General features: G+C 60.4%; 2 protein-coding genes across 4 annotated transcripts; one reads left to right on the forward strand and one right to left on the reverse strand.

Moving 5' to 3' along the window:
- Positions 1-4100: 4100 nt before the first annotated feature.
- P4HA3 (prolyl 4-hydroxylase subunit alpha 3) lies at positions 4101-19210 on the reverse strand. Of its 3 annotated transcripts, none has more exons than XM_062630411.1 (13): positions 18924-19210; positions 17247-17389; positions 15763-15983; positions 9633-9782; positions 9492-9543; positions 9160-9317; positions 8900-9076; positions 8427-8491; positions 8113-8272; positions 6439-6501; positions 5844-5912; positions 4313-4409; positions 4101-4214 (listed from the first exon to the last, which is right to left on the reverse strand). In XM_062630411.1, exons 1-13 carry the CDS (start codon positions 19094-19096, stop codon positions 4144-4146), a joined length of 1599 nt encoding a protein of 532 aa, XP_062486395.1. In that variant the 5' UTR covers positions 19097-19210; the 3' UTR covers positions 4101-4143. The 3 variants fall into 3 exon arrangements, with proteins under 3 accessions (XP_062486395.1, XP_062486396.1, XP_062486397.1); XM_062630412.1 differs by having other exon boundaries at positions 6439-6496; positions 18924-19207; XM_062630413.1 differs by lacking the exons at positions 4101-4214; positions 4313-4409; positions 5844-5912 and having other exon boundaries at positions 6471-6553; positions 18924-19208.
- Positions 12401-13385, forward strand: LOC134169681 (uncharacterized; the record flags this gene model as incomplete). Its single annotated transcript, XM_062630429.1, has 2 exons — positions 12401-12442; positions 13317-13385. Coding segments are annotated over 2 exons (111 nt in total), but the record flags the coding sequence as incomplete, so codon positions are not given.
- Positions 19211-20097: the final 887 nt, after the last annotated feature.

The raw sequence follows: 20097 nt of genomic DNA on the forward strand, positions 1-20097 counted from the left end.
AGCCCTGGCTCACACAGAGGACGTGCAGGGGCTCCCATAGTCCTGGCTGCGCTGAGAGGTGACAACAGGGACAGCAGCACTTGGGAAGGGGGGGCTGGAGGAGGAATTCCTTTTGGCTGTGTCAAGCCCCAAGCGTTTTGAGACTGTCTGAAGAGTGTTAATGCTGCTGTGTGGTTTCTTGTCCTGTTTCAGGGAGCTACAAGCGGAGATGGATGGTGTTTAGGTGAAGGATGGTGCAGACCGTGGTGAAATGAAGTGCAAGGAGAAGAAATGTTCTCTTTGACTCATGAAAAATGGGGCACTATAGAACCCCCCCCTGAATTACCACCTTCTGCTGCGTTTTTCCACGGCCTGCAGCATTGTACTGTGTGTTAAAGAGCACATAAAGAGGAGGAGGGTGGCTGGAATGAAAGGACATTTGGGTTTAAGCTGGCACTAGACTGAGCTGAGCTCTTAGGCAGAAGCTCTTCCCTGTGAGGGTGCTGAGGCGCTGGCACAGGGTGCCCAGAGAAGCTGTGGCTGCCCCATCCCTGGCAGTGCTCAAGGCCAGGTTGGACACAGGGGCTTGGAGCAAGCTGCTCTATGGAAGGGGTCCCTGCCTGTGGCAGGGGTTGGGGCTGGAGGAGCTTTAAGCTCCCTTCATCCCAACCCATTCCATGGTTTCTGTGAGATTCTGTGCAATCTCTCCTGATTTGCTGCAGTTGTTGCATTGAGGAGCAGTGGAAACTTTCACAGTGGAAAATCCCAAGGCTTGGCAGGAGCAGAGGATGCAGTTTGGGTTAGTCACAGGGCTCGCTCGCATCAAACCCAGCGCCTGGATTTATGTGCACCAGAGCAAACCAGCGGTGCCTCGGAGGTCCCAGGAGCCCTGGGATTGCTGGAAAAGCTCTTTCCTGTATGCCAGAGCACATAGTTCTGCTTGGGCTGCAGATCCTGCTCACGCTGAGCTCACTGCCTGTGTCTGCACGCATTTCACCCTGCACAGCTCCTCCGTGCTGCTGTCTGGAGCTGGAGGTGACTGGGGTGATAGATGCCTACGGGTGCAGCCGCTCAGTGTTTGGTTGCTGAATCATGGTGCTGTCAGAGCTCATTTCTCTTTTGAGCCTTATCTTTGTCTTCAGCCTGCCCTGGGCCAGATGTGAAGTGGGTGGGAGGCGATACCAAAGCCAGTTAAGAACAGTGATGCTTCTCGTGGCTGTGGTCACAACGCAGAGATCCTCAGGCTGTTACAAGCAGGGGTCTTCCCTCTGACAGTGACAGTGGGCTTTCAGACGTGAGGCACCCATAGGGAATCCCTTTCCCCCCCTTTTGGCAAGGGAAGGGACTGGGCAACCTGAGAAAGCCCATTTCAGCCCTGATACCCACTTTGTGATTGCTGAGATGACAGCAGGTGGAGGGAGGTCATTGTCCCCCTCTGCTGCGTGAAGGGGAGACCCCCCTGCAGCCCTGAGCCAGCTCTGGGGCAGCAGCACAAGAGGGACGTGGAGCTGTTGGAGCGAGGCCAGAGGAGGCCATGGAGCTGCTGGGAGGGCTGGAGCAGCTCTGCTCTGGAGCCAGGCTGAGAGAGCTGGGCTGGGGCAGCCTGGAGAAGAGAAGGCTCCTGAAGGGGAGACCTGAGAGCAGCTCCAGTGCCTGAAGGGGATGCAGGAAACCTGGAGAGGGGCTTGGGACAAGGGCCTGTAGGGACAGGCCAAGGGGAATGGCTTGAACCTGCCCGAGGGGAGACTGAGCTGAGCTCTTAGGCAGAAGCTCTTCCCTGGGAGGGTGCTGAGGCGCTGGCACAGGGTGCCCAGAGAAGCTGTGGCTGCCCCATCCCTGGCAGTGTTCAAGGCCAGGGTGGACACAGGGGCTTGGAGCAAGCTGCTCTATGGAAGGGGTCCCTGCCTGTGGCAGGGGTTGGAGCTGGAGGAGCTTTAAGGTCCCTTCAACCCAAACCGGGCTGGGATTTGAGGACTTCTGAAAGTCCTAGAAATAGGAAAATCCCGCTCAGATCTGCCCTGGTGATGGAAACCGCTCCTGCCTGGCCACACGGGTCTAAGCCCATGGTCAGGAAGCTCTCAGAGGTGGTTTTGTGACAGATCTCAGTCAGACCGGGGCAGTTCAGAGCAAGCCTCCTCACTCTTCCTCCCTCCACTGGGTGATGGCAACAGGACAAAGCCCCTGCTCAGCTTCTTGCTCAGAGGGACCGTGCCAGGAGTCCAGAAACCATCAGTTCCCACCTTCCACAGGGCCTTCAGAGCGGAGGAGCCCCCGGCAGGTCCCAGCAGGAGAGACTTTAGCACTGATTTGCTTCCTCCCCTCCGCTATTGCTTTGGAGTTTGGGTGCAGAAGGAGCTGGTGGGAGGTCTCCAGCTGGGAGCCCTTCACTGGTTTGAACTGGTGCTCAGCACTGCTTCAAACCTAGCCCTGGCTCTCCAGGTAAGGCCAAAGCCACGGTGCATGGGTTGGGGTTCCCCATAACCACGTGGCCCTGGTGCATTCTAACCCCATCTCTGAGCCTGGTGCTTTGCTCCCACCCCAAACCCACCAGTTCTGTGCCCACCCCTGCCTCCCTCTGCCCTGATGCATCCGGATCCGATGGGATAATGCTGGGGGCTTTCATTCCAAGCTTTCCTGTTGGATGCTTGGCTGGTTTTGGCCGAGCTTTCCCTGCTGGGGTGAGCTCTATCCACATGCTGCTGTCTCCATAAGGAAGATGTGTGTGTGTGTGTGTCAGCTCCGTGCCCGCCTCATCCCCTCGTGTCCTGTTCCCTGTCCTACAAATAAAGCATTTGTGAAAAGCCTGGAGTGGGAATTCCTCCTTTTCCCTTCCTTCAGCTCCAGCCCTCGGCCTCCTCAGGGCACCCTGGCGAGGAAGAGTGTGAGTACATCCCAGCTCTCCCCTTATCCACCCAGGAGGAGGAGGAGGAGGAGGGAGGGAGGATGCTTTAGCTGCAGCTTTTCCCCTCCCCTCTGTGTCCAATGGCTCCAACATGGATAGAAACATCTGGAAGTAATAACCAGCATTGCTCTGGCTCTGGGGTTAACCTGTGCTGGGTTCCCTCTCCTTCCTAACAGCCGGAATGCTGCGGGGATGTGCCTGTGGAAAAAGCAGGAATTCAGGGATGTTTTGCTTTCATATCCAAACAGGTTTAACAGAGCCTGGAATTGCTCCTGGACCATGCTCCCAGCTCATCCTTGTGCCTGCGCAAGGGTTAACGTGGGGCTGGATGAGCACAGCCATGGGGTGATAAATGTGCAGTTTTGAACCCAAAACTGAGCAGGAGTTTCCATCCGTGGAGTTCTATCCCTCTCCTTCCCAATCTTTATCCCTTTTTCTTCCAGAAGCAATGGGGCATCCTGCTCCCTCCATGCAGGAGGATTGTAGTCTCCAAGCCTCACAGGGATGGGGCTGGATGGATGCAGGGAGCCTCAGTGCCGGGGCTGCTGCCACCCTCCACCTCGACCTTCCTCACTTCATCCCTGCTGTCCCTCCTGGGAAGCAGGAGCTCCCAGAGCTGCTTTTTGGCCTTCCAGTCACGCAGGTGCTGCGCTCGGGATGGACAAAGGGAGCCTGTGGTGGGGATCCCAGGGGATCCGTGCTCCGGATGTGGGCCAGGGCAGCTGGAAGGCAGCGGCTTCCTTCTCCCTCCCCACTTCCACCCCTTTACAGCCGCTGCCTTGTGAAGGAGAAATCCCAGCCCCCTTTTGGGGATGCAGGGCCCCCGGGCTGCATGCGGAATGTGGGGCTGCACACTCAGCTCCAGGCACCGCAGTGGGGCTGGGGGAGGAAGGAGGGTGAAGCCCCTTTGCTCTGGTTCCCTATGGCCCTACGGTCACTCTGAAGCCTACCGATGGCCATTGGAACGCCGAGGCACTGCCAGCCCTGTTAACCCTTTCCACCTGGATGAAGGAGCTTGAGGATGCATTTAGGATCCAGGCTGGATTCAGGTGAGGGGGACACACACAGACACATAACCCCCATCATCCTATGGGATACCCCACTGGAATATTCCCTCCAGGCTCCATTTCAGTGTCTTTTGTCTTTATTTCCACCCGTTTTAGCCACACTTCATCGGTGCCACCACCCCAAAGAGCACCCAACAGCGCTGCCGCCCCTTTGGGTGCACCCATGGGTGCCACATCCATGAGCCCACGGCGGCCTCATTCCTGTGGGTCCGTGCTGCACGGCCGCCGGAATTCCTGCCCGTACTCATGGATCCATTTATTGGCCACTGGAAGGGACAAGGACAAGGACCCCCGTCTGCCCCTGCTTTTCCCCATTATCCAGGTTTTCCCTGGGTCCCATCCCGGTGTCACCCCATTGCCTCACCCCATTTGTCCCCGGCCAGCACGGGGCAGGCAGCGTGCAGCGTGGCCCCGGCCCCGGCCCCGTTCCGATGCAGGTTCCACCAGAAGAGAGCCGCGTTCTGCCGGATACAGAGGGAATGGACCCGGAATGGGGCCGTGAGCACCAGGATTGGGGTTGGAGACCCCCAAAATTGAGCCAGGAGTCCCCAAAATCAGGGTTTCCACCCCAAAACAGAGCCTTGAGCACCAGGGTTGGGGTTTGGGACCCCAAAATTGAGCCAGGAGTCCCAAAACTCAGGGTTTCCACCCCAAAACAGAGCCTTGAGCACCAGGATTGGGGTTGGAGACCCGCAAAATTGAGCCAGGAGTCCCAAAACTCAGGGTTTCCACCCCAAAACAGAGCCTTGAGCACCAGGATTGGGGTTGGAGACCCGCAAAATTGAGCCAGGAGTCCCAAAACTCAGGGTTTCCACCCCAAAACAGAGCCTTGAGCACCAGGATTGGGGTTTGGTGCCCGAAAATTGAGCCAGGAGTCCCAAAACTCAGGGTTTCCACCCCAAAACAGAGCCTTGAGCACCAGGATTGGGGTTGGAGACCCCCAAAACAGAGCCAGGAGTCCCAAAACTCAGGGTTTCCACCCCAAAACAGAGCCTTGAGCACCAGGATTGGGGTTGGAGACCCCCAAAATTGAGCCAGGAGTCCCCAAAATCAGGGTTTCCACCCTAAAACAGAGCCTTGAGCACCAGGATTGGGGTTGGAGACCCCCAAAATAGAGCCAGGAGTCCCAAAACTCAGGGTTTCCACCCCAAAACAGAGCCTTGAGCACCAGGATTGGGGTTTGGTGCCCCAAAATAGAGCCAGGAGTCCCAAAACTCAGGGCTTCCACCCCAAAACAAAGCCTTGAGCACCAGGATTGGGGTTGGAGACCCCCAAAATAGAGCCAGGAGTCCCAAAACTCAGGGTTTCCACCCTAAAACAGAGCCTTGAGCACCAGGATTGGGGTTTGGTACCCCAAAATAGAGCCATGAGCTCCAGAACTGGGGCTTGGAACCCCCAAAACAGAGCTGCAAGGCCCAGAATTGGGGTTGGAACCACAAAATAGAGCCCTTGAGGCTCAAAACTGGGGTTTCCACCCCAGAACAGAGCTGGGAGCGCTGTGATTGGGGGTTTGCCCCCCGAAACAGAGATGGGAGGCCCACAACTGGGGGTTGGAACCCCTAAAACAGCACCAGGATCCCTAAAACTGGGGATTAGAACCCAAAATAGAGCCAGGACCGGAGGTGCTGGGGTGGGAAATCCCTAAAACGGAGCTGGGAGGTCTGAGCTTGAGGCTTGGCCACCCTAAAACAGAGCTGGGATCCCCAAAAGGGGACTTTGGCATTGCCAAAACACAGGTGGGAGCGCTAAGATTGGGGGTTTGACCCCCAAACCGTGACCAGGATCCCCGGAATTGGGGTTTGCCACCCAGAACAGCGCCAGCATCCCCCCAAAAACGGGGATTTGGGGCTTCCCCCACCACAAATGGGAGCCCCAAAGCTGCGGCTCCCCCTCACCTTGACCACGGGCACGCTGATGTTCGCGGCGATGAAGGCGGTGGAGCCGCCGGCTTCCACTGCGCTCAGCTGGGGGAGAAGGAGACAGGAGCATGGCCCTTCCCTTCCCTGGGCCATCCCGTGGTCCCCAGCCTCATTCCCCCCCCTATGGCACGGCACAAGGTGCAGACCTCATGGGAGAGCCCATAGAGTCCTAGGAGAGTTTGGGTTGGAAAGGACCTCAAGAGCATCCAGTTCCAAACCCCTGCCATGGGCAGGGACACCTCACACTAAACCATGGCACCCAAGGCTCTGTCCAACCTGGCCTTGAACACTGCCAGGGATGGGGCATTCACAACCTCCCTGGGCAACCCATTCCAGTGCCTCAGCACCCTCACAGGAAAGAATTTCCTCCTTAGATCCAACCTGAACTTCCCCTGTTTCAGTCTGAACCCATCACCCCTTGTCCTGTCACTGCAGTCCCTAATGAAGGGTCCCTCCCCAGCATCCCTACAGGCCCATCCCCTGATGGAGGGCTGTCCTCCCCCATCTCAAACCCTGTTCACTCTGAACCCCACTGAGGACCAAGGGCAGCGGTGAGGGCGGGAGGACTCACGTAGATCATGACCGTGGCGATCCTGTTGCCTGACTTCATCCTGTAAAGGGGGCTCTTCCTCGACTGCCCCGGGAGGGAGGATGTGGCCTGGTCATTCCCATGGGAATGGTCAGTCCTGTATGGATGCGGCTTGGCCTGGAGGCACCTCAGGCCCTACCCATGGGAATCCCTCCCTCTCCCTTCCTTCTTCCTTCCCTCTTCCCTGCCCCTCTTCCTCCCTCCTTTCCCAGGAATATCCCAGGCACCAACCCAGGGATCACCACCCCGCAGCCCTCCTATCCCATCCCCTCCCAGGACCATCCCAAGGTCCATCTCCAGCAATATCTCAGGGAACATCCCAGGGATCACTATGGGATGTTCACCCCCAGGGACCTCCCTTGGGCACCACCCCAGGATCCACCTCCAGGAGCATCCCCTGGACCACCCCATGGATCATCCCAAGAACCATCCCAGGGGCACCACCCCATGGATCCACCTCCAGGAGCATCCCCTGGACCACCCCATGGATCATCCCAAGAACCATCCCAGGAGCACCACAGGGACCACTCCAAGAGCACCACAGGAGCCACCCCAGGGACCACCCCATGGATCCACCTCCAGGAGCATCCCCTGGACCACCCCATGGATCATCCCAAGAACCATCCCAGGAGCACCCCAAGGACCATCCCAAGAGCACCACAGGAGCCACCCCAGGGACCACCCCATGGATCCACCTCCAGGAACATCCCAGGGACCATCCCATGGATCCACCTCCAGGAGCATCCCCTGGACCACCCCATGGATCATCCCAAGAACCATCCCAGGAGCACCCCAAGGACCATCCCAAGAGCACCACAGCAGCTACCCCACGGACCACCCCAAAGACGGAACCATCCCAGGAGCACCCCAAGGACCATCCCAAGGGCACCACAAGAACCACCCAGAGCATCACCCTGTGGACCACCCCATGGATCATCCCAAGAACCATCCCAGGAGCACCACAAGGACCATCCCAAGAGCACCACAGGAGCCACCCCAGGGACCACCCCATGGATCCACCTCCAGGAGCATCCCCTGGACCACCCCATGGATCATCCCAAGAACCATCCCGGGGCACCACCCCATGGATCCACCTCCAGGAGCATCCCCTGGACCACCCCATGGATCATCCCAAGAACCATCCCAGGAGCACCACAGGGACCACTCCAAGATCACCACAGGAGCCACCCCAGGGACCCCCCCCATGGATCCACCTCCAGGAACATCCCATGGACCATCCCAAGAGCACCACAGCAGCTACCCCACGGACCCCCCCATGGATCCACCTCCAGGAACATCCCATGGACCATCCCAAGGGCACCACAGCAGCTACCCCACGGACCACCCCAAAGACGGAACCATCCCAGGAGCACCCTAAGGACCATCCCAAGAGCACCACAGGAGCCACCCCAGGGACCCCCCCATGGATCCACCTCCAGGAGCATCCCCTGGACCACCCCATGGATCATCCCAAGAACCATCCCAGGAGCACCACAAGGACCATCCCAAGAGCACCACAGGAGCCACCCCACAGACCACCCCAAAGACGGAACCATCCCAGGAGCCCCCCCAAGGACCATCCCAAAGGCACCACAGGAACCACCCAGAGCATCACCCCGTGGACCACCCCATGCAGCCCCCAGGCACCTCCCTGACCGTGGCGTGGTCGAAGTGTGGCTCGTAGTGGCCTCCCAGCCCATAATTGACCACCTGCAGGTACTCGGCATAGGGCGGCCTCAGGTCCAGGCCGGTGACGGCCCCGATGCGCTGCTCCAGCGCCCGCACCACCGGGTCGGCCGTGTCCTTCAGCCAGGCACTGCAGGAGCACCCAACCCACCCAATGGCTGCTGTCACCCTCGCTGTGGGCTGTGGAGGGGTCTCCCCGGGGTGGCTTCACTGTCACCTTGGTGGTGGCAATGGGGCCGCGATGGTCCCGTTGGCCATAGGGCAAGGGATGCGATGGCTCCTACCTCTTGCTTATCCGGTACTCAGCTTTCTGCTGCTTCTCCCCAGAGGCGACCACGGACCTCTGCAGCTGGGGGGCACACGGTGGAGGGGATGGTGCTGCAGGTGGGGACCCCACCACCAAGCAGGGACCCCGGTTGGGGTCAAGCTGGTGGGTTTCTGCCAGCACGTCCCGGCCCCGATGTGTCCCACCGGGGTGATGGAAGCGGTGACAGCAGTAGGGTTGGATGCCACCACGTCAAGCGTGGCTGGGAAGTGGTTTAGGTGCACGCGTGGACCTGGTTTCTCCTTTGGGGCAGGCTCAGAAGGAGCCAAACTGGGCTCATCCCACCCTTGGGCTGGCTGCTGAAGGCTTTGGCTAAGCCATGGCTTAACCTCCTCCTGTCTCTGCATGCCCAGGTTGGTACCCCCTGCACCACCAGCTCCTGGGGCACCCTCCTTGAGGTCAAAGCCATCCCTGGGGATGGGGACAGCTCACCCAAGGCCCGGCCAACCTCTTGATGGTCTCAGCCTCGGCATCACTGATGAAATCGTGGTACAAAGCCACGTAGGGCTGGGTCTGGACCATCTCCTTCTTGGCAGGCTGGAGCAGGAGGAAGGGGCTGCCATTGGTCTCATAGGAGCAGACGAGGTGTGGGAGATGCTCCGGGGCTGACTGGGGAGAGAGGAGACCAAGGAGGGTGTGAGAGGGGGGACAGTGGTGGGGTGGGGACCATGGGACCCCTTTGCCATCCCCACCTGCCCCCGTGGGCGCTGGCACAGCTCCTCGTAGGCATCCCGGCTCTGTAGGTGGGTGCCATTGGGACGTCGCAGGGGCTCAGCGCTTGTCCCTGTCCCCTTCTCCAGCAGCTCCTCGTACTTGACCACGTTCCTCAACACCCTGGGGTTACTGGGGTCTGTTGGAGAGGAGGAGTCACCCCAAACGCCGCGTCCCCATCACCTCCCTTCCCTGGCATCGATCCCATACTGGGACAAGAATGGGGTGAAGGAGGCTGGTGCCTTGCAGAGGTGATGGGGACAGCCCAAAACCTCTCTCCTCCTCTTGCCACATCTGAGGTTGCCGCACGTACCATAATGGAGAAACTCCCTGGAGAGGCTCAAGGCATGGGAGACGTTTCCAGCCTGGATTGGGGGTGTGAAGAGCCCATCAGCACCCCACGGCTTGGCTCTATTGGGCACCACGGGGATGGGGATGGGGCTCGTGGCCGTACCATGAAGTAGGAGAAGGCGAGATGGTCCAGAGCATCCTCCAGGCTGCTCCGGTCCTCGGGGTTCCAGCTGCCGTAGGAGAGGCGGAAGAGGCCGACGGCCTCCTCCAGCCACGCGATGGAGTGGTAATAGTCACCCGTGTCATAGGCCACCTGCGAGGCAGAGCACCTGCAGCCTGTCCCCATCCCATCCCGCCCCACCCCGTCCCCTCCTGCACCATCCTCATCCCGTCCAGTCCCATCTCATCCTTTCCCTTCCCACCTCATCCCGTCCTGTCCCCATCCCATCCCGCCCCACCCCGTCCCCTCCTGCACCATCCTCATCCCGTCCCGTCCCATCTCATCCTTTTCCTTCCCATCTCATCCCATCCTGTCCCCATCCCATCCCATCCCACCCCGTCCCCTCCTGCACCATCCTCATCCCGTCCCGTCCCATCTCATCCTTTTCCTTCCCATCTCATCCCGTCCTGTCCCCATCCCATCCCATCCCATCCCACCCCATCCTCTCTTGCACCATCCTCCTACCATCCCTTCCCATCTCATCCTTCCTCTTCCCATCCCATCCCGTCCTGTTCCCATCCTATCCCATTCCATCCCTTCCTATCCCCATCCTATCCCATCCCATCCCACCCCATCCCCTCCTGCACCATCCTCATCCCATCCCGTCCCATCTCATCCTTTCCCTTCCCATTCCACCCCATCTTGTCCCAATCCCATCCCACCCCGTCCCTTCCTGCACCATCCTCATCCCATCCCGTCCCATCTCATCCTTTCCCTTCCCATCTCATCCCATCCTATCCCCATCCTATCCCATCCCATCCCACCCTGTCCCCTCCTGCACCATCCTCATCCCGTCCCGTCCCATCTCATCCTTTTCCTTCCCATCCCATCCCATCCTGTTCCCATCCTATCCCATCCCATCCCATCCTGTACCATCCGATCCCACCACATCCCCACTCCCATCCTCATCCCATCACTTCATCCTATCCTAATCCCCATCTTCGTCCCAATCCCACCTCTAACCCCTTCCCATCCTGTGCCTACCCTGTCTAACCCTGTCCCATCCCATTCAATCCCATCCCCGCGCCATGTCCTGCCCTCCAATCGCAATTCCTACTCATCTTGTCCCAGCACATCCTGTTGCTTTCTTATTCCCAACCCCATTCCTCCCATGTCATTCCCTTCCTTTCCTGTCCCATCCCCTGGATCCATGCTCCATCCCCATTTCCATCCCCATCTCAGCCTCCGCCTCCATCTGCACCTCCACCTCCATCCCTTCCCATCCCATCCCTTCCCATCTCATCCCATCCCATCCCATCCCATCCCTTCCCATCCCATCCCATCTCATCCCTTCCCATCCCATCCCTTCCCTTCCCATCCCATCCCATCCCATCCCACCTCATCCCTTCCCATCTCATCCCTTCCCATCTCATCCCTTCCCATCCCATCTCATCCCTTCCCATCCCATCCCATCACTTCCCATCCCATCCCTTTCCATCCCTTCCCATCCCATCCCATCCCATCCCATCCCTTCCCATCCCATCCCATCCCTTCCCATCCCATCCCATCCCTTCCCATCCCATCCCATCTCATCCCTTCCCATCCCTTCCCATCCCATCCCTTCCCATCCCATCCCATCCCATCCCTTCCCATCTCATCCCTTCCCATCCCATCTCATCCCTTCCCATCCCATCCCATCCATCCCATCACATCCATCCCATCCATCCCATCACATGCATCCCGTCCCATCCATCCCATCCATCCCATCACATGCATCCCATCCCATCCATCCCATCCATCCCATCCCATCCCTTCCCATCCCATCCCATCCCATCCCATCTCATCCCTTCCCATCCCTTCCCATCCCATCCCTTTCCATCCCATCCCATCCCATCCCATCCCATCCCATCCCATCCCTTCCCTTCCCATCCCATCCCATCCCATCCTGTCCCATCCTGTCCCCATCCCATCCCATCCCTTCCCATCCCATCCCATCCCATCCCTTCCCATCCCATCCCATCCCATCCCATCCCATCCCATCCCATCCCATCTGTTCCCATCCCATCCCATCCCTTCCCTTCCCATCCCATCCCATCCCATCCCATCCCTTCCCATCCCATCCCATCCTTCCCTTCCCATCCATCCATCCCATCTGTTCCCATCCCCATCCCATCCCATCCCATCCCATCCCATCTGTTCCCATCCCATCCCATCCCATCCCATCCCATCCCATCCCATCTGTTCCCATCCCTTCCCTTCCCATCCCATCCCATCCCTTCCCTTCCCATCCCATCCCATCCCATCCCACCCCATCCCATCCCTTCCCATCCCATCCCATCCTTCCCTTCCCATTCCATCCCATCCCATCTGTTCCCTTCCCATCCCATCCCATCCCATCCCATCCCATCTGTTCCCATCCCATCCCATCCCATCCCATCCCATCCCATCTGTTCCCATCCCATCCCATCCCATCCCTTCCCTTCCCATCCCATCCCTTCCCTTCCCATCCATCCCATCCCATCCCCCATCCCATCCCATCCCATCCCTTCCATCCCATCCCATCCCATCCCATCCCATCCCATCCCATCCTATCCCATCCCATACCATCCCATCCATCCCATCCCATCCCATCCCATCCTATTCATCCCATCCATCCTATCCCATTTATCCCTTCCCATCCCATCCCATCCCATCCATCCCATCCCTTCCCATCCCATCCCTTCCCTTCCCATCCCATCCCTTCCCTTCCCATCCCATCCCATCCCATCCTGTCCCATCCATCCCCATCCCATCCCATCCCTTCCCATCCCATCCCCATCCCTTCCCATCCCATCCCATCCCATCCCATCCATCCCATCCCATCCCATCCCATCCCATCCCATCCCATCCCATCCCATCCCATCCCTATTCCCATCCCATCCATCCCTTCCCATCTCATCCCTTCCCATCCCATCCCATCCCATCCATCCCTTCCCATCCCATCCCATCCCATCCCATCCCATCCCACCCATCCATCCCTTCCCATCCCATCCCTTCCCATCCCACCCCCATCCCTTCCCTTCCCATCCCATCCCATCCGATGCTGTCCCATCCTTTCCCCATCCCTTCCCTTCCCTTCCCTTCCCATCCCATCCCTTCCCTTCCCTTCCCTTCCCATCCCATCCCATCCCCATCCCTTCCCATCCCTTCCCATCCATCCCTTCCCATCCATCCCATCCCACCCTATCCATCCCTTCCCATCCCATCCATCCCTTCCCATCTCATCCCTTCCCATCCCATCCATCCCTTCCCTTCCCATCCCATCCCATCCCATCCCATCCCATCCCATCCCATCCCATCCCATCCATCCCATCCCATCCCGTCCATCGCATCCAACCCATCCATCCCATCCCATCTCATCCCATTGCATCCCATCCCATCCATCCCATCCCGTTGCATCCCATCCATCCCATCCCATCCCATCCATCCCATCCCATCCATCCCATCCCATCCCATCCCATCCCATCCCATCCCTTCCCATCCCATCCCATCCCATCCCATCCCATCCCATCCCATCCCATCCCATCCCATCCCATCCCATCCCATCCCATCCCATCCCATCCCATCCCATCCCATCCCATGCATCCCATCCTTTCCCACCCCATCCCATCCACCCCATCCCATCCATCTCATCCCATCCCATCCCATCCCATCCCATCCCATCCCATCCATCCCATCCCATCGCATCCCATCCCATCCCATCCATCCCATCCCATCCCATCCCATCCATCCATCTCATCCCATCCACCCCATCCCATCCCATCCATCCCATCCCATCCATCCCATCCCATCCCATCCCATCCCATCCATCCCATCCCTTCCCATCCCATCCCATCCCATCCCATCCCATCCCATCCCATCCCATCCCATCCCATCCCATCCCATCCCATCCCCATCTGATCCATCCCATCCCATCCCATTCCCATCTGATCCATCCCATCCCATTCCCATCTATCCCATCCCATCCCATCCCATCCCATTCCATTCTGTCTCATCCATCCCATCCTATTCCATCTCATCCATCCCATCCCATCTTGTTCCATCTCATCCATCCCATCCCATCCCATCCCATCCTGTTCCATCTCATCCATCCCATCCTATCCCATCCTATTCCATCCCATCCTATCCCATCCCATCCCATCCCATCCATCCCATCCCATCCCATCCCATCCCATCCCATCCCATCCCATCCCATCCCATCCCATCCATCCCATCCATCCCATCCATCCATCCCATCCCATCCCATCCCATCCATCCCATCCCTTCCCATCCCATCCCATCCCAATCCCATCCCATGTAATTCCATCCATCCCATCCCAATCCCATCTCATCCCATCCATGCCATCCCAGCCCATACCATCTCATCCCATCCTTCCCCATCCCATCCCTTCCCCATCCATCCCTTCCCATCCCATCCCATCCCATCCCATCCCATCCCTTCCCATCTCATCCCTTCCCATCTCATCCCTTCCCATCCCATCCCATTCCATCCCTTCCCATCCCATCCCATCCCATCCCTTCCCATCCCATCCCATCCCATCCCATCCCTTCCCATCTCATCCCTTCCCATCCCTTCCCATCCCTCCATCCCATCCCATCCCATCCCATCCCATCCCATCCCATCCCTTCCCATCCCATCCCATCACTTCCCATCCCATCCCATCTCATCCCTTCCCATCCCATCCCTTCCCTTCCCATCCCATCCCTTCCCTTCCCATCCCATCCCATCCCATCTCATCCCATCCCATCCCATCCCCTCCCATCCCATCCCCTCCCATCCCGTTCCTCCCGGAGCCGCATCCCGATGGGACCGGCGCTGATGGGTTCCTCCCTTCCCATCCCATCCCATCCCTTCCCATCCCATCCCTTCCCATCCCATCCCATCCCATCCTGTCCCATCCTGTCCCCATCCCATCCCATCCCTTCCCATCCCATCCCATCCCATCCCATCCCATCCCTTCCCATCCCATCTGTTCCCATCCCATCCCATCCCTTCCCTTCCCATCCTATCCCATCCCTTCCCACCCCATCCCATCCCTTCCCATCCCATCCCATCACTTCCCATCTGTTCCCTTCCCATCCCATCCCATCCCTTCCCATCTCATCCCTTCCCATCCCATCCCTTCCCATCCCATCCCTTCCCTTCCCATCCCATCCCATCCCATCCCATCCCACCCTATCCCATCCCTTCCCATCCCATCCCATCCCATCCCCATCCCATCCCCATCCCACCCCATCCCATCCCCATCCAACCCCATCCCGCTGCCCATCCAACCCCATCCCACCCCATCCAATCCCATCCCATCCCTTCCCTTCCCATCCCATCCCATCCCTTTCCCATCCCATCCCTTCCCATCCCATCCCTTCCCTTCCCTTCCCTTCCCTTCCCTTCCCTTCCCTTCCCTTCCCTTCCCTTCCCTTCCCATCCCTTCCCATCCATCCCTTCCCTTCCCATCCCTTCCCATCTCATCCCTTCCCATCCATCCCATCCCACCCTATCCCATCCCATCCCATCCATCCCTTCCCATCTCATCCCTTCCCATCCCATCCTTCCCTTCCCTTCCCATCCCTTCCCATCCCATCCCATTCCCATCATCCATCCCATCCCATCCCATCCATATCCCATCCCATCCCATCCCATCCCTTCCCATCTCATCCCTTCCCATCCCATCCCATCCCTTCCCATCCCATCCCATCCCTTCCCATCCCATCCCATCCCATCCCATCCCATCCCACCCCACCCCACACTGCCCCTCCATCCCGGCTCTGCAGTGACACTCAGAGGACTCTGCCCCCAACAGAAGCCTCGATGAGATCCCCCACATCCCACCCCTGGCATTCATGGACCCACTTTTACCGCTGGCTTCGAGCTGATCCCAGCTCCAACCAGGCCGCGGGGACAGGAGCTCTCCCTGAGGGCCCCGGCCCAGCTCTTCCCTCCCCACACCACGAACCAAGGAGAAGCCCCATTATTCCCCCATCCTCTACGGGGAGCGGATGCCTTGGGCCTGCCTCCGAGGGTCCCCTCCACAGCCGTCCCTATGGAAGCGCCATTCCGGGATGGAACACCCGCGGCCGTGGGGCAATCCCTCACCTTTCCCACATGGAAGCAGTCGTCGGCGGAGAGGGCCACGCGCCGGCGGGGGCTGTAGAGGTGCGGGCGGGCGGCCCCTGCGCGCTGGAAGACGCCGTTGGCCAAGCCCTTGACGCTGAGCCCGTACACGTCCTGCAGCCGCATCAGCGCCCGCGCAGCCCCGTCCAGGTCCTCGGCGCCCGGCAGCTCCTGCTCCACCTCCTGGAAGCCAGCGTGGAGCTCTGCGGGCAGGGAACGGGGCCGGGGGCGTGAGGGAGGGGTTGGGGGGGGTGGGATCGACCTTATGGGTGCTGCTTCATCCGTGGGGGTCTGCATCCTGCTCCTCCATCCATTGCCTTCATCCATCCATTGCCCTGCTCCTCCATCCCTTCCCCTGCTCCTCCATCCATTGCCTTCATCCATCCCTTCCCCTGCTCCTCCATCCCTTCCCCTGCTCCTCCATCCCTTCCCCTGCTCCTCCATCCCTTCCCCTGCTCCTCCACCCCTTCCCCTGCTCCTCCATCCCTTCCCCTGCTCCTCCATCCCTTCCCCTGCTCCTCCATCCCTTCCCCTGCTCCTCCATCCCTTCCCCTGCTCCTCCATCCCTTCCCCTGCTCCTCCACCCCTTCCCCTGCTCCTCCATCCCTTCCCCTGCTCCTCCATCCCCTCCCCTGCTCCTCCATCCCTTCCCCTGCTCCTCCATCCCTTCCCCTGCTCCTCCATCCCCTCCCCTGCTCCTCCATCCCTTCCCCTGCTCCTCCATCCCTTGCCCTGCTCCTCCATCCATTGCCCTGCTCCTCCATCCATTGCCCTGCTCCTCGATCCCTTCCCCTGCTCCTCCATCCATTGCCCTGCTCCTCCATCCCTTGCCCTGCTCCTCCATCCCTTGCCCTGCTCCTCCATCCATTGCCCTGCTCCTCCATCCATTGCCTTCATCCATCCATTGCCCTGCTCCTCCATCCATTGCCCTGCTCCTCCATCCATTGCCCTGCTCCTCCATCCATTGCCCTGCTCCTCCATCCCTTGCCCTGCTCCTCCATCCATTGCCTTCATCCATCCATTGCCCTGCTCCTCCATCCCTTCCCCTGCTCCTCCATCCCTTCCCCTGCTCCTCCATCCCTTCCCCTGCTCCTCCATCCCTTCCCCTGCTCCTCCACCCCTTCCCCTGCTCCTCCATCCCTTCCCCTGCTCCTCCATCCCTTGCCCTGCTCCTCCACCCCTTCCCCTGCTCCTCCATCCCTTCCCCTGCTCCTCCATCCCTTGCCCTGCTCCTCCATCCCTTCCCCTGCTCCTCCATCCCTTGCCCTGCTCCTCCATCCCTTCCCCTGCTCCTCCATCCCTTCCCCTGCTCCTCCATCCCTTCCCCTGCTCCTCCATCCCTTCCCCTGCTCCTCCGTCCCTTGCCCTGCTCCTCCGTCCCTTGCCCTGCTCCTCCATCCACTCCCCACCACCTCCTGGCTCTCCCCAGGGGACAGTGGGGACACACACTGGAGCTCCCCCCATACCCTGGGTGTTCTCGGCGGCCTCATCGCTGTAGATGACATTGGGCCAGTCGGAGTAGAGACGCTTGATGAGGCCGAAGGCCAGCAAGGGGTTGTCCACCGAGGCCTGCGGGTCCTGGTGCAGCGCCTGGACCTTCTCATAGAACCTACAAGGCACCCACTGGGTGACACTGCGAGTGATGCCCCGGGGCAGGGAATGGGGTCTGAGCCCCGCCATAGCTGGGAAACTCCATAGGATCGTGGGATGGTTTGGGCTGGAAGGGACCTTTGGAGCCCATCTGGTTCCGACCCCTGCCATGGGCAGACACCCAGCATCCACACTGTGAGCACGCCGGAGGGGAGGAGACCCCATCTGCTTTGTCAGCCCCATCCCTAGTGGGGACACGGGGATGTCCCGCGCCATGACCACATCCCTGCTCCTCAGCCAAGGCGTGGGGTGATCACATCCCACAGCTTGGACATAGCCAGGGGGCACAGGCAGCTTTCCCCATCCACCCACACCCTATTTGGGGTCACCCCAGCCAAGGCCAGGCTGGACACAGGGGCTTGGAGCAAGCTGCTCCAGTGGAAGGGGTCCCTGCCCGTGGCAGGGGTTGGAGCTGGAGGAACTTTAAGGTCTTGCCCAATCCAACCCGAACCCAAACCATCCCATGACCCTATGACCACATCCGCCAAGGTGGGGATACGTGGGCACCCACATCCCCTATTTATTGGGTGCTGCGTGGGAGGGGTCTGAGCTGGGTTAAACCCCCTCCTTGCCAGGCAGCACCCACCATTGGGACTGGGGGGATACAGGGATGCTCCCAGCACACCCACCCTTGTGTTAGGAGGACACTGAGATGGTCCCAGCACACCCAGTGGGGATGGGGGGGACCCAGGGATGCTCCCTGTGCACCCAGTCGGGATCGGGGCCACACAGGGATGCTCCCATCGCACCCAGCGGGGATCAGGACCACACAGGGATGCTCCCATCGCACCCAGTGGGGATCAGGACCACACAGGGATGCTCCCATCGCACCCAGTGGGGATCAGGACCGTACAGGGATGCTCCCATCGCACCCAGCGGGGATCAGGACCACACAGGGATGCTCCCATCGCACCCAGTGGGGATCAGGACCGCACAGGGATGCTCCCATCGCACCCAGTGGGGATCAGGACCGTACAGGGATGCTCCCCGTGCACCCAGTGGGGATCAGGGCCACACAGGGATGCTCCCCGTGCACCCAGTGGGGATCAGGACCGTACAGGGATGCTCCCATCGCACCCAGCGGGGATCAGGACCGCACAGGGATGATCCCATCACACCCAGCGGGGATCAGGACCATACAGGGATGCTCCCCGTGCACCCAGTGGGGATCAGGACCGTACAGGGATGCTCCCATCGCACCCAGTGGGGATCAGGACCGTACAGGGATGCTCCCATCGCACCCAGCGGGGATCAGGACCATACAGGGATGCTCCCTGTGCACCCAGTCGGGATCGGGGCCACACAGGGATGCTCCCCATGCACCCAGTGGGGATCAGGACCGTACAGGGATGCTCCCATCGCACCCAGTGGGGATCAGGACCGTACAGGGATGCTCCCTGTGCACCCGGACAGGATCAGGACCGTACAGGGATGCTCCCATTGCACCCAGTGGGGATCAGGACCGTACAGGGATGCTCCCCAGGTGCCGGTACCTGGTCAGGCGGCGCAGGCGGGCGCTCTCCTCCCGCAGGTAGGCTCGGAGCCGGCGGAGCAGGCGGCCCTCGGCGCCCATCGCCGCCCGCACGCTCCTCATGGCGCTGAAGGTCTCTGCCGGAGCGGGCGGCGGCAGCAGCGCCAGCAGCACCCCGAGCCCCAGCGCCCGCATCGGCCCCGCAGCCACCGCTCGGGGGAGCAGGAAGGCTCCGCCCCGGGGGTGGGAAATGGGGGTAAAGGGGAGGGTAATGGGGGGTGCCCCGGATCCGCCACGCTGGCTGCGGTGGGAGGGGGCTGCTGGCTCCCATCCGGACTGTCCGGTCCCCATCCCGGCCTGCCCCCTCTTCACTGTCCCCATCCCATCCTGCCCGTCCCTGTCCCCATCCCGACTGCTCCCATCCCATCCTGCCCGTCCCTGTCCCCATCCCGACTGCTCCCATCCCATCCTGCCTCCATCCCGAACGGCCCTGACTCTGTTCCATCCTGCCCCCTCCTGCCCATCCCTGTCCCCATCCCGACTGCTCCCATCCCATCCTGCCTCCATCCCGAACGTCCCTGACTCTGTTCCATCCTGCCCCCTCCTCACTGTCCCCATCCCGACTGCTCCCATCCCATCCTGCCTCCATCCCGAGCATCCCTGACCCTATTCCATCCTGCCCCCTTCTGCCTCGGACTCATCCTGCCTATCCCCTCTCCATCCCATCCTGCCCACCCCTGTCCCCATCCCATGCTGAGTGTCCCTGACCCTATCCCACCCTGTCCCACTCCTGACTGTCCCCATGCTGCCCCCTCCTGCCTCGGACTCATCCTGACTGTCCCTACGCTGCCCATCCCTGTCTCCATTCTGCCTGTCCCCTCTTGCCTCTCCCACCTTGGACTCCTCCTGCTCGCTGCCTGTCCCCGTCCCCATCCCATCCTGTCCCTTCTTGCCTGTCCCCATCCTGCTTTGGACCCATTCTGCCCGTCCCTGTCCCCCCATCCCCTTCTGTCTCCAACCTGCCCAAGCTCATCCTGCCTGAACCCTCCCGTTGTCCCTATTCTGCCCATCCCCTGCTGCCTGTCCCAGTCCTTCCTCTCCCCATCCTACCTTGGATGACTCCTGCCTGTCCCCATCTCATCCAGTTCCCATCTTGCCTGTCCCTGTCTTGCCTGCTCCTGTCCCCATCCCATCCT

The sequence above is a fragment of the Pezoporus occidentalis genome, unplaced genomic scaffold (assembly GCF_034315485.1).
Source record: "Pezoporus occidentalis ecotype Australia unplaced genomic scaffold, CSIRO_AGI_Poc_V1 ctg350, whole genome shotgun sequence".
Lineage (NCBI taxonomy): Eukaryota > Metazoa > Chordata > Aves > Psittaciformes > Psittacidae > Pezoporus > Pezoporus occidentalis.